We start from the raw sequence: 15208 nt of genomic DNA on the forward strand, positions 1-15208 counted from the left end.
TATGGTGGGGATGCTTTTCATACAGTTAGGGGCCACTTGCGTTTCCTTTTCTGTGAACTGCCTATTCATATTCTTGACCATTTTTCTACTTTGTCTTTTCACTATCTCTTTTTAATGGCATACAAAACGAATTACAAATAAAACATTTTTCTTTTTTATAAAAACTTTAAATAAGTTTTTATAAAAAACATTTCTTTTTTAATGGCATACAAAACGAATTACAAAGAAAACATTTTTGTCTGATTTCTCTTTGATTAATCTCACAATGAGATTATTTCTGTCTTTTTAATGACATACCCAATGAATTACAAAGAAAACATTTTTGTCTGATTTCTCTTTGATTAATGTCACAATTGGATTATTCCCATCTCCTACATGGAAAGCGATAAAAAGAATGTGAGGGTGGAACAAGGACCTCCTGAGAAGCCACAGGGTTTGTTTTGTTTTCTCAAGCAAAACAACCCTCACGGCGTTGGCTTATCATTACCAAAAGGTGATACTGTTTTTCTATTCTATTTAATAAAGAAGTCATGTACCAAGCTGGATCCAAGAGCACGGAAAATATCCGGCTCTACTGTGTCTTATTTTCCAGATAAGAAAATTGAGAACAAGACTAAGTCTCCAGAATCACTGGGTGAAGGGGTTGGCAATTAAAACACAGAAAAGGTTTATCTGCTCATTAATTTTCTTCATTAATATGATCTTCATACTAAGATATGCAATAATTAACAACAACAACAACAACAAAACCCTAACGTGATCTTCATATGGCTATCATTAGACATCATTAGAACCCGTGCTAGTGATGATGGGCCAAGCAGGGGAGTTTGAGGGCTTCCCTAAAGGATTCAGATAGTAAAAATTTAGGAACTATTGGCTTACGGCATAAAAATGATTAGTAATCCTCTGTCTTCTTTTCCATGAAATTGAGGCTTACCCTGAGGCTTGTTTTAAAACAGCGTGGTTTTGTATTTTGTTTAGGAATAACTAAGTTAAAGGATCACTTTATAGCTAGAAAAGCCGGGGGGATTATCTGGGTCAACTCTCCCACTTCCTGGACCTTGCAGTTTGATCTGGAATAAAGCTATGATTCCCCTGATCCCGTCCACGTGTGGGGAACAGCTCTCAGGAGGCAAAGCTGTCAGACAAGAGAACCGGGGAGACAATTTCCTTCAGGAGCCATTTGGAGCCAGGAGCGTCACTGAAACACTTAAAACAATCATTCAAGAATGTTTTTTCCCCAGCAGTTTTTAACTTTCATTTCACACAGGAGGTTTCAGCAGATTTGTTTCATGTCCTTGCCTAGATGGTGAGCAGCACTTGTGACCAGAGAGGAAAAGAAATTGAGTTGGATCTTGGTTGCTACGGCAACATCGCTATTTTGATTATGACTGTTTACTGCGGCCCAGTTACATTAAATGTGAGCAGCTAATTAAGATGATGCTTCAAACGTCAACCGTACCTGTAAGATAAATATAAGCACTTTAAAAATGACACCACAGTGTTGCTTGATGCATATTCAGCAGAGAGATAATTCCCCCTTTCCTGGGGAAGCAGAAACCTGATCCTTTTTCCTTCAAGAGGAGGCTGTGGGGCCTCCCACAATCTGTCCAAATCAACAAGTCAGTATTTGGTAGTTTTAAGATTTAAAGAGAAACAGAACAAGATTCCTATCAAAACAGAGCCAGTTTCAGTGTTGACATTTGCAATAAGCCTTTCCCAGAGAAGGCAACATCTGTAACAGATGAGGAAAGTCTGGCGCTTTTCTATATGCCATAGAATTTTTGTTAGATGTGGATTTTTGTAAACAGATTTCACTCCATATCAAGTCGACGTTAAGTATATCTATGAAGTCAGAGAACGGATTGTAAACAAACACACTAGAATTGTACTGATACAGCTGAGCGCTTCCCCTTTAAAGTGATCACCCCAAGGGCTGAACTCTTATTTGTAAAATGACTTCGCTCAGCACCTGTTGGAGCCCCTTAGGAATCATCTTCACTCCCTCTGGAAGCTTCTTCTGAATGTCCTCATTGGTGACAAATCTCCATCCTCAGGGGACAGAATTTTCTTTTTAGAAACTGTCAAGAGGCATGAGGAGTGAAATCTGTAAATAAGGTAGGTGATCAAGCAGGATAACACAGCCTGGGGTGAAAAGCAAGGTTTATCTACAAATAAAATTGATTTTCTTATATTACACATGCTGGTTCTCAAAGCAGTTCTGGCAAAGGTATTCTAACATCAGTTCTGTGCAATGCAGGCAACACAGTTTTACTTTCAAATATGTTACCTTGTAAGGTAGGTTTAAGTTCTAGCCTTTGCAAAAATTCATTGCCATAGATCAGAAATCTGGTTTTGTCCTAAGAGATGTCTGTGAGCATGGACTTGGGAAGAAGCCTTGAGTTTGAGTCCTAGCAAGCCCTTTACTGGCTATGTGATCCTGGGCTAGTTACTTTACATCTCTGAATCTCCATGTCCTCATCTATAAGATGGGGATAATAACAGCTCCTACCTCATAGGACTCTTGTAAGGATTAAATGATTTATTAGCATAAAGCCCAGCACATAGTAAGTGCTCAATAAATAAAAGATACTTTATTACCTTAGTAACAAGAATAGTACTCACGGCAGAGTTGTTAGAGTATTAAAGTACTTGTTCTTTAACATCTGGGATTTTTCAAAGTGAATAGTGAATGCTTCTATTAATATATGTCTGGCCGGGCGCGGCAGCTCATGCCTGAAGCTCACCACTTTGGGAGGCCGAGGCAGGCGGATCTCCTGAGGTCAGGAGTTCGAGACCAGCCTGGCCAACATGGTGAAACCCCATCTCTACTAAAAATACAAAACAAATTAGCCAGGCATGGTGGTGGGCACCTGTAGTCCCAGCTACTTGGGAGGCTGAGGCATGAGAATCGTTTGAACCCAGGAGGCGGAGGTTGCAGTGAGCTGAGATCGCACCACTACACTTCAGCTTGGGTGACAGAGTAAGATTCCATCTCAAATATATATATATATGTCTACTACACAGTGATAGACATTGTATTAAAAGGAAACTCCAGACAAACAAGCATTTATTTGCAACTGGAAGGAACATCAACCTTACCAATAGCTACTGCCCCATCCTGGCATTAGAGCTGAAGGGATGAATCATAGTGAATATTACCCATCTCAAAGCAGGAGGACTATGACTATACAGAGGTCCCTGGTGCACCCTCTGCAAAGTAAACATGATCCTAGTGTGGGCAGAAACAGCAGGTGCCTCAGTGTGTGGGAGTGTCAAACACAGAAGCCCAGGCTGGTGGAGCCCTCCAGCCATCCCCAAACACATCCCTCCAAGGGGGACCAGCACCAGGATGTGGGCGGGACTGAAATGACTCAACCTCCAGAGAGCCTGATGGTGGTAGTGGTTTTTGTAAGTTGATAACAGCTATAAATCAAGCAAAGAGCTTCAGGAAAAATTTGAGTTAGTAAATACACTGAAGAAGGAGAAACAGGCAGCATTAAATATAAAACAAAAGACTGTGAAAATAGGCGGAGAAGATCTAGGGTTCACAGAATGACTGCTGGTTGAGTCAGAATCGCAGTGCTGAATCAAACAGGCAAGACGAGAAGGAAACACAATGAAATCAGTTATAGGAGACCATTCTCAACACCCATCCCTCCCATTTACACTTGAGTTTAAGGAGAGCAAAGCTTTGAGCCTTCTCTCCTGAAGCACATAACACTGGAGAACACAGAAAACTCACAGAAACTGGAAAAAAGCCACAAAATTTAAAATTTGCATAATACAACTTATGCAGAAAAGGAATATAGACAGAAGAGAAGTGAAAACTGAGGCTAAGTGACAGAGAAACACGGGTTTGGGATGCACTTGTGTTGGGAGATTTTCTAACATGAGTTATTAAGGGCTAGAAGTGAGGCACACAGGAACTGAATTTCCACCTTCGTGAGGATACCTCTAGTGTGGTCACGGAAATAGTTACTTATTTTTGGCAAAATAATATGTGGACAAGATCTTCTGAAAATCCTTCCTGTTACCAAACATCTAAAAATGCTGGATAAAATATTTTTGAAAAATCTTTTAAAATGCATGACTGAGCTGGTAACAAAGCAAGGAAAGCCCATAGAGACCAAAAGCAAAATGAAAATAGAAGTTCTGAGAGGTCAGCAAACCCTGAGCTGGTGTCTAGACCCAGCACGTCAGCTTCAGTGTCCACACAGGGCTCAGGACACAAAGCCTAGGGCCATGGCATGGTGGGGGTGCTTAACAAGAAAACACCGCATAAAGCTGAGAGCCCTGAAGTTACATCCCCAGAGAAAAAGTGAACCAGAAAAAAAAAAAAAAAAAAAACGCTTTGTGAAAGGTTATAGTAAAACAAAACAAACAAAAACTTGTCTTGGCCTTGGCTCTGGGTAGAGAGAGAGAAAAAAAGAAACATCTGCCCCAAGATTTAACCTGATAAAAGAAAAGGAAAAAAAGAAAAAGACAATTTATCATGAGCCGGAACTCACATGTGTTTGTGCTCAAATTGGAACTATTTTTATGGTCTATAAACCTCCAAGCCAGGTTATTTATTTTAATATGGTTCCAGACTGACATGCCCTCATATGTCTAGTGAAAGCAAGTGTAAACCTTAGAGGGATGTACTTTCAACCAAACAACAAAAGAAACCCTCCACACAGGGTTCCATTGAACATGAGCTCAAAATGCACAGGGGAAAAAAAAAATCTACCTTTACTGAGTGGGAGTAAGCAAAAAGAACTAGCAAACAAGACCCACAGAGGCTTCAGATATTGGCGTTAACGCAATCAGGATATAAGGCAAATATGCTTAATATGTTAAAGAAATAAAACAGGAAGTTGAAAGTTTGAGTAAGGAACAAGAGACTACAAGAAATGAACAGGTAAATGAGAAACACAAACAAAAAGCACAATGAAAAAATGTTAAATTACAGAAAAAGAAAAATTACCGTAATAGGCATTTATACCTCAGCAAATAGGTAAAACAAGACTAGAGTCCAATGGAAAGATAATTAGAACATGAAATCAGAGTTGAAGATATTACTTATAATTTAGCATAGAGAGAGAGATGGAGAAAAAAAATAAGAGATATGGAAGTCAAAGTGAGATGGTCCAACATGCATGCAATTGGAATTTCAGAAAGAGCTAACAGAGAGAACAAAGGAAAGGCAATGTACAATGAGACAATGAGTTAATGGGTGGGAATTTCTCCGAACTGATAAAGCACAAACCCTCAAATTTATTAGTCACAATGTTCTGTAAGCAAGAAGGCAATGAAACAAGACCTTCAAAGTTCCAAGAAAATAATTACCAACTTGGGGACATGCAGTGCAGGGAATGGTGAGGGAGTTAAGACATGAGTCTGGCCAGATCAACCAAAATAATAAATGTCATAGCCAGATTGCCCTTATATCCAAAGCTCATTTTCTAAAAGTGCTTGAAATAGACAATATTCATAGCACTTAGGCTGATGTACAGTAATTTTATCTGAAGGTAGAGGAAGGAGCTACATAAAATGTCAAGGTTTTCTATTCCTTTGGTGACACGTCTGTTTAATTCACCAAGGTAGTCTAGCTGTCCTTGAAACAGTATTCCAATGCTAGACTTTGATCTCAAATGACATGTGATCATCTTAAAAGTACAGTTCACCTCGGTCAGGCATGGTGGCTCACGCCTGTAATCCCAGCACTTTGGGAGGCCGAGGAGGGCGGATCACGAGGTCAGGAAATTGAGATCATTCTGGTTAACACGGTGAAACCCCATCTCTACTAAAAATACAAAAAATAAGCCAGGCATGGTGGCGGGCACCTGTAGTCCCAGCTACTCGGGAGGCTGAGGGAGGAGAATGGCGTGAACCCGGGAGGTGGAGCTTGCAGTGAGCCGAGATGGTGCCACTGCACTTCAGCCTGGGCTACAGAGCGAGACTCCGTCTCAAAAAACAAAAAAAGTACAGTTCATCTCCATTCTACATTTTGTTTCTGAAAGTTTCATTCCATAATAAGCTAATTATGCAAAATCATTCAACTTCAAAGTTGTTCTAGGTTGGTTTTATAAAAATTGTAAAGGCTATTAATGTTTTGTAGACAATGTTCTCTTTCTCCAGTCAACTATTTCCATTTGCTTTTTAAGTAACTTTATCTTCCTAACTCAGCTCATGCGTGCTGCTCTAATAGCCTCTGCACTGCAATACTGAGTGTGTAGCCATTGGCCCACAAACGAAGATGTCTCTCTCTTTTGGAAAAAAGGGAAAATAATTATTTCTACTCTTTCATGATATTCACTCTTTGAAGAGATCATGAGAAAGAAGCTGTTTAAGCTTAAAGCAGTTAAATGTTCTTTTAGTCAATAAATTATGCCAATCATAAGATAAACAGAGGCAGAAATTATGAGTCATGGAGTTATTACTGATAACATTTACTGCCTTATTAACATTTTAGAATTTTCTGTTATCTAAGGTTCTCCTTAAATTTCATTTCACATATAAATGCATAAACCTAAAAAGGAATACAAATTTGAAGGATGCTATGAAGAAGAAAAAGAAACAGAAAAATAACCTAATTACACTGGTCTTTCTGGATGACTAAATTTTTTTGACGTCTAAGTGGCAAAAACTCAAATACATTTGAAACTTTAGCTCCTAATGGGGCCCCAAAAACACCCAGGCACACAATAAATCTTTCATGCAAATTTCTGTTTTTCTATATCTTGATCTAGGCAGCGGTTATGTGGGTATACACTCACATATATGAAAATTCACCAAACTGTAACACATAAGATTTATGTACTTTACTATACATAAATTGTATTCCAATTAAAAATATATTTATGTATGCATATGCACGTGCACACACACACACACACACACATTCCCTGTTTTCAATAAGTTATGTATGTGGCATAGAAATTAAGCTTTTTCAAAAGGATTTCTAGATGGTTCTCAAGTTCAGCTAGGTTGGTAACCACTATCCTAAGGCCACTGAAACATGACTTGAATAGACATTCAGTAAATATTTGTTTCAGTTAATGGATAAATGAATGAATGAATGAATGAACAAACTAATAAATATTTTTTATTTATGGTTGTAGGTGTTCCATTGACTAAAGCCAGAACAATCCCTAAGAATATTAAAAAAAAAAAAAAAATAGCAATCCCAATAATGTTCTAAGCACTTTAAATGCCTTACCTTATTACATCTCACAAAAACCCTATTAGGTACATTGATTCTTCTGGGTTTTTAGTTACAAACAACATAAATCACTTTGGCTGCTTCAAGCAAAAAGACATATTAGGAAACATACAGTTGACATCATTGTTAGGAGGGCTAAGAAACGGACTTTAGGCCTAGCTTTTAGGAATTACTCCTCAGGCTGGGCGCGGTGGCTCACATCTGTAATCTCAGCACTTTGGGAGGCCTAGGCGGGCAGCTTGCCTGAGGTTAGGAGTTTCAGACCACCCTGACCAATATGGTGAAACCGCCATCTCTACTAAAAATACAAAAATTAGCCAGGCATGGTGGCGTGCGCCTGTAGTCCTAGCCACTCAAGAGGCTGAGGCAGGAGAATTACTTGAACTTGGGAGGCGGAGGTTGCAGTGAGCTGAGATCGCAGCCTGGGCAACAGAGTGACACTCCAACTCAGGGGAAAAACAAAAGAGGAATCACTCCTCAAACCACTCAGTAGAACTGAATGGCAAAAGGTGCTGTTGCCTTGATCACTATTAAAAACCTAAAGAATTAGAAAGCTGCTGGTTCAGATGTTGCTCCAAACTAACAATCTGGAAGCTTCCCAATAAAAAAGCTGACTGTTAAATCAGGACACTATCACTACAGTGACTAGTTCCAGAACCATGCTGCCTCTGCCACTATCCATACCAGCAAAAAATGAAGGTCCTATGTCCCATCTCTCATTCCACACAATCTAGGTCTGAATTCAAAGGTTTATGGAAATGCATTTGGTTAACAAACCCTGAACACTAGCTTCAATGGATTCTGGAAATGGAAAATTTCTACTCTCTGTAAGATTTAAAAAAAAAAAAAAAAAGTCAAGCTAAAAGGGGATTGGAATAGGTATTGAGTGGACTAATCGATAGATTCACAAATTATGAAACTGAGGCACAGAGATTAAGAAACTTGTTTAAAGGCATGTAGCTAGCTAGTTAAGTGGCAGAACCAGGATTCAAACTCAAGAAGTATGGCTCCAAAGACTAATAAAGCATGTAAGAAAATAACAATATGGTGAACAGGCAAGCTCATGGGGATGAAGTCTCTAGTCATGCATACTTTTGCTCATAAATAGCATCTTCTAATTTACTGTACTCAATTATCCTGCTATCACCTCTAGGAATTAAAAGTCTCACAGTTTCTCATTCAAAGTGCAAACAGATGTCATTAATTTACTTGAGCATTTTATTCTGGTCTAGAAAGTGTTCTCAGTATTATGGGGGTGCAGGGGCAACCTGAAAAAGGTTCTTCCACCAAACAGTGACTGGAGACATCCATTCCCAGGCTTCGATAACCACCTCCAACTCCCAGCTCCTCACGTTAGTTCCATGGCACAAATGAAAAGAATACTTAAAAGTATCCTGAAGCTATTTTAGGACATCTTACTAGAACCTTTTAATGGAACATCTTACTAATCCTACATCAACAAAGTTTGGGAAGCTATGTTGGATGCAATAGAATGACAGTTATTTAGCCTCTGCTTTGGAAAGCTGACCATTCTATAAGCTTTTATAGTCTAGAGAGCTTGAGACTAAAGCTTGTAGTGTATTCTGTGTTATCTGAACCTGTGCTTCCACAAATCTGTGGTATACTTTGGTCTGCTTTTCTATCTCTCTCTCTCTCTTTCTCTTTCTCTCTCTCATCTATCTAATTTATCCATTCATCCATTTCTCCATTTACCCATTCATCTCTCTATGACCCAGATATCAGAATAAAAACACTAAACTGTATCAAAAATAAATATATCAATATGTATAGGCTAAAGCTGGAGAGGAGTGAGAAGGGTCAGTTTCAATCACAGGATAGAAATGTTGTATGTGGCCCGGCGCGGTGGCTCAAGCCTGTAATCCCAGCACTTTGGGAGGCCGAGTTGGGCGGATCACGAGGTCAGGAGATCGAGACCATCCTGGCTAACCCGGTGAAATCCTGTCTCTATTAAAAAATACAAAAAAAAAAAAAAAAAAAAACTAGCCGGGTGAGGTGGTGGGCGCCTGTAGTCCCAGCTACTCGGGAGTCTGAGACAGGAGAATGACGTAAACCCGGGAGATGGAGCTTGCAGTGAGCTGAGATCCGGCCATTGTACTCCAGCCTGGGCGATAGAGCAAGACTCTGTCTCAAAAAAAAGAAATGTTGAATGTTCCCCACAAAGGAGAATGTGACAGCTATTTTTTAAAAGACTGTAATTTTCAGCAGAGATCCTTCTAGGGGCAAAGAAAAGAGAAAATGTTTCATTTGACATGACAAGTTATAAAATGCAAATCTGCCAGTTTCGGAAGGGTAAATATTTGCTGAAGATTAAGTACGTGACAAAGGTACGTCATTAAATCTAAAGAAATTAAAAAGCTCAATTTAATATCACATGCATCTACTCCATTTTTAATAAGCATACAACCTCAACAAGCATGAGCCACAGTCCAATCTATCTCCATGGTGTAGGAGGAAATGATAAATATCTTCAGCATGACTTCCAACAAGGTGAGTCTGAGTTAATTACTCCAGGAGCAAGTTAAAACGGATTTAGTTAAACAAATGAGCCTGACAAGGACGTCAGCCACACGCTGGACAAAATTTAATATTAATCAAATGTACATCAAACTATCAGTGACATGTACACAGAAGCAGGGCTCCTTAAAATTTATCTTATTTATTTATTGAGATGGAGTCTCGCTCTGTTGCCCAGGCTGGAGTGCGGTGGCACCATCTCGGCTCACTGCAAGCTCTGTCTCACTGCAACCTCTACCTCACAGGTTCGAGCAATTCTCCTGCCTCAGCCTCCCAAGTAGCTGGGATTATAGGACCCCGCCACCACGTCCAGCTAATTTTTGTATTTTTAGTAGAGATGGGGTTTTGCCATGTTGGCCAGGCTGGTCTTGAACTCCTGACCTCAGGTGATCCGCCTGCCTTGGCCTCCCAAAGTGTTGGGATTATAGGCATGAGCCACTGCACCCTGCCAAAATTTATCTTTAATTCATAACTAATTTTTATTTTTATCTACATAATATATACTCACAGCTTTTAAAAGTCAGATGAGACTAAAAGTCTTACAGTGAAAAAAGAATAGTTTTCTATTCCTCCCATTCTCCTTTCCATTCCCCAGAATCTACCACTCCAACTTACTATTCCTTTTGGCTTTTAAAATCTTTATATGTCTAGTTAATATGCTCATATATGATAATGTATCAGCTTTAGACATTATGTGTTGACATCCTATTACAACAGGTAAGAATTTAAGTCTCAGGCACACACATGCACACAAACTCATATACGCACAGATACACAGGTGCTTCCCTTGTCCCATTCTCTAAATATGCTCATATCCAATTTTCATTCGAGCAATATTCAGTGTTTATACTACTATAACGATACAAAGATTGATCACTACTAAATGTACTATGCTTCATTTATTGTACGATGTTATTGTTTCTGTGGTAAATAGGTATTTCTTTTCAACCTTTGCCTGCTTTGTTTTGTAACTACAGCTGATCCTTGAACAATGTGGGTTTGAACTGTGCAGGTCCACTTATATGAGAATTCTTTTCAATAAATATATTGAAAAATGTTTTGGAGATTTGCAACAATTTGAAAAAACTTGCAGACAAACTGCGTAGCCTAAAAATATCGAAAAAATTAAATTAGGTATGTCATGAATGTGTAAAATATATGTAGATACTACTCTATTTATGTTGTTAATCCACTGTCATATTAGCTGTAAGGCTTCTGGTAAAGAGTAGGCTATTAGTAGTTAAGGTTTTGGGGAGTCTATACAGCCATAAAAAAGAATGAGATCATGTCCTTTGCAGGGACATGGATAGAATTGGAAGCCATTATCCTCAGCGAACTAACGCAGGAACAGAAAACCAAACACCGCATGTTCTCACTTACAAGTGGGAGCTGAATGATGAGAACACATGGGCACATGGAGGGGAACAACACACAGCCGGGCCTGTCGGAGGTAGGGGGTGGGTTGGGGGAGGGAGAACATCAGGAAGAACAGCTAATGGATGCTGGGCTTAATACCTGGGTGATGGGATGACCTGTGCAGCAAACCGCCATGACACACGTTTACCTATGTAACAAACTTGTACATCCTGCACATGTAACCCTGAGCTTACAATAAAAGTTAAAGAAAAAAAAAGGTTTTGAGGAGTCAAAAATTATTGCAGGTGGTGGGTGGAGGGGAGGCCAATACTCCTAACCCCTGTGGTGTTCAAAAGTCAACTATATCCTAATTTTACCCATATCCTCCAATAGCCTCTCAATACAAATTTCCGCATGTCAGCCTGTTGGGATAGTTCCTCAGGACCCCAGCCCTCCCGGTAATGTCCCCCTGAGAATCTTGTCCTATTGCTCCAGTTGGCCTGGCTGCCCTCCAGGCCTGCTCCATAGCCGCTGACTTGGGCCCCACTCAGTTCCACTCCTACATTTCTTGTATGATTTCTAGGATGCTTTCCTCTGCCCCATTGCCCCATTTTCCATTTTTTTGTTTGTTTGTTTCATTTTTTTAAATTTTTTTATTTTTGCAGATTTCTCCAATTCCATCCTTGTCCCTGTTTCTTTCAAGTTCTTTATTTATTAGTCTTGGTCTTTATATTTTTTAATAGAGGATTTCCTCAAATAGCTGGTGATTTTTGGCTGTGAGTTCAGATCTAAGGGTGAGGCATTAAAATGCTCATCGGAAGCTCTTGCTATGGGTAGGGCTTATGGTCTGGGGAGTTTCATATAGGATAACTGAACTGTTTTTCCAGAGAGGGATCCTCCCACATCCTGACTGGCCAGTGACAAGTGAGGATGGTGTTTTAGATAGGAAGGTCCAGGAGGAGAAGGTAGCATTGAATCAGAGACATAAATGCAAGGAGGGAGCAGGCAATGCGAATATCTGGGGCAGGCAGGTTCCAGGCAGAGGAAATGGCAAAGGCCATGAGATGGCAACAGCTTTGCAAGGGTGAGAGACCACTGTGGCTAGAGCCATGGGAGCAAGGGGAAGTGCAGGAGGGAGGACGTGCACTTCTGGTATATGGAAACAACTTTCACACAGACCTTGTCAGGGACATTAAAAAGCCAAATATTAAAATATTCCATAATATTTTGTAAAAATGAATTGGAATCATTTTTTACAGTATTTGACATCAGACATGGAAAATCACTGCTGATTTGTCTTGGTTTGGTTAATCAGGCAGGCTAACAGTTTTGTGCAATTATCTACTCTGCTCAACACTGAAGATGCTGAAAAATAAAAAATCGGTATCTCATAAACATTTACACTAGAGACTCTCTGAATAAGACATAAATCCATACACACATCTCGGTTCAACCAAAGGAAGCAGCTCATGTTGTTGAGAAAAATCAAAAGATTAAAAAAAAAAAAAAAAAAAGGTTGTCAAGGCAACGAGAAAAAAAAAGACAGAAAATAGTTTCTATCTCAACTACTGTTACATAGAGAAGCTGAATAACTCCTGGCCCTGCTTTGGAAGTTTTATTTAACCTCTGATCATTTTAGCAGATGAGGCATGAATGGAGAATCCAGGGGCAACTTGGTAGCATAAAGCCACTTAGGAAAATGTGAGCTCTGTGGTTTACAGGTGAAGACAGGAGAATGATTTTCTTTCTCTAACAATTTTTCTGCAACTTTTCCTGTATGACACAATTTTGCAGAGAATTTCCATTTATCAGCTAGATACCAAATGGTTATTGAGAGACCAGAAGATCAAATAACTTGTTGGAGGATTTCCAGATCCTTCTCTTTGAATTTCTGTAATTTCAGAGAGTGACTCAGAGTTGACTTTAAAGGCCATCTGTGCTCCTCCACCAGCCCCCCTGCTGAAAGCCCTGGCACTCACATGCTGCCAAACACATTCTCAACTCTCCGTTTCCCTGTTTTCTTCACCTGGAGGACTCCACTGTTCCCTGGGGACGCTGTGCCCATTCCCTCCCCTAGGAAGCCTTCCCCAGTTCCCCAGGTAGAGCTGGCCAGCCCCCACCCCAGCTCCTGCAGTGCTCAGTAGATGGTGCTTGGCAGGTCTTGCCTCCCACTGAATATCTGTGCTTGTCTGGTTTCTTATGGCACTGGGACTTCCCAGAGGCAGGGACCCTGTTCCAGCTATGGTCTCCTGGCCCAGTGTGATGGTAGGTATTTTTTAAGTGATTGAGAATGAATGAATTAGTGTATAGCCCTAGCTTTGAATGTGAAAGAACAATCCCAAATCACCATCAACACAACTAGTGGGAAGAATCTAGAAAGCTAGATAGTACAAAGGGGAGGCAAATGTGTCTGTTCCCACCTCAACCCCTAGCCAGCAGTGTCGAGCTAGACTTCTCTTATTTCCCAAACTGTGTCTGCAGAATACCACCTATGTCCTCAGAGATGGTTGTGGGGGTTCCGTGAAAAAAAGGGATTCCATTTTCTAATAAGTTTGAGAAGGGTGGCCTGCTATCATCTGAATGTGTTCCCCCCATTCATGTGTTGAAATCCTAACCACCAAGGTGATGGTATTAAGAGGTAGGGCCATTGGGAGATGATTAGGTCATGAAGGAGGAGCCCTCATGAATGGAACTCATAAAGGAGACCCCAGAAAGCCACCCTGCCCCTTCCACCATGTAAAGGCACAACTAGAAGGTGCCCTCTGTGAACCAGGAAGTGGTCTTCACCAGATGCTGAATCTGTTAGCACCTTGATCTTGGATTTTCCAGCCTCTAGAACTGTAAGAAATAATATTCTATTGCTTATAAGCCACATCATCTACAGTATTTTGTAATAGCAGCCCAAATAGACTAAGACACAGGGTGAAAAATATTGAACAGATCTTTATCAAAGACCTTTGCACAACAGTATCTAGCCCACAGAACTATAAGAGGATGGGATGAAGCAACGCAGGCAAAGTGCTACTAAGCTTGAGTAATACTAACTACTGTTTTCATTACCATTACTCTTCTCCAACATCTATACTCTGAAGATTGCTTTTTCACATTGAGGACAGAGTACTTTTAATTAAAAAAACAAAAAATGAATGCTACTTGACTCAGCTCATTCGTCAAATTAGAATGCAACCCAGCTGGATGAGTTTGTAACATTTTTTGCCTATATTATTATACAAATAATCTCTTTCCTAAGTTCCTCAGCATAAAAGTCACACATGCTAATTTCTCTATTGAAAAAATTAACTTGGAAAAGTTATACTAGAAGAGAAGGACTCACAGGCTAGGAGAACCCACTCCCGGAGGCAGGAAGCCTCTTCCGTAAACCTTTCTCCTGGAGGCAGGGAGCTCTGTTTCCTGCTGCGTCCTGACACCCTCCTGGCCTCCAGGAGAAGGCTCAGACAGGAATGGTAGCTCCCAATCTGCTTTCCCCAAAATTGAGAACTGTTCACTGACAATCAGCAGAACATAAATATCACATTTACAAACTAGGCAGATATCTGGATCCTAAGGGTCACAAAGCTGAAGGGAATTAAATGTAAATACCACTTGAAGTTTCGTCTCCTCAGTGCCAATGACAGAAGTATTATCTGAGATGAATGGGGTTCCAGAAGAGAGGGTTATAGGACCACTTTAGGTAACTGAATGTAGGCCAAGCATTAGACGAAACGGAAATGACAAAGATGTGAATGTAAATTATGTTTCTTTTCTCTTTTCTGGACAACTATTTCACCCCCTGCCTGTCCCCTCTCTCTTTCTCTCTCTTTTTCTCCCTATCTCTGTCTAGACATGAATCCAAATTATATTTCTTTTCTCTTTTCTAGACAACTATTCTCTCTGTCTTTCTCTATTTCTTCCTGTCTCTGTCTCTCTGTCTCTCCCTCTCTGTTTCTCCCTGTCTCTGTCTCTCTCTCTGCCTCTCTCTCTCTCTGTTTCTCCCTGTCTCTGTCTCTCTCTGTCTCCCTCTTCCTACAGGCAGCAGGTCACTAAGTTAGATAGACTCTGTTCAGGACAGACAGTAATTTATAGCAACATAATTAAACAGAGGCCTAGAGA

The 15208-nt window shown here is 40.1% G+C and overlaps 1 protein-coding gene across 15 annotated transcripts in view; it reads right to left on the reverse strand.

Moving 5' to 3' along the window:
• Positions 1-15208, reverse strand: part of SHLD1 (shieldin complex subunit 1) — a 123870-nt gene that overhangs the window by 14643 nt on the left and 94019 nt on the right. Inside the window, exon 3 of one of the 15 annotated variants that reach the window (XM_033185694.1) lies at positions 191-1462. The exons of the other annotated variants lie outside the window; for them this stretch is intronic. Coding sequence (XP_033041585.1) covers positions 1446-1462 — 17 coding nt within the window. The 3' untranslated portion in view covers positions 191-1445. Of the gene's footprint in view, positions 1-190; positions 1463-15208 lie in introns of those variants that run through there. 15 annotated transcript variants of the gene reach the window in all.

Source organism: Trachypithecus francoisi, unplaced genomic scaffold (assembly GCF_009764315.1).
Source record: "Trachypithecus francoisi isolate TF-2019V2 unplaced genomic scaffold, Tfra_2.0 Lachesis_group21, whole genome shotgun sequence".
NCBI lineage: Eukaryota > Metazoa > Chordata > Mammalia > Primates > Cercopithecidae > Trachypithecus > Trachypithecus francoisi.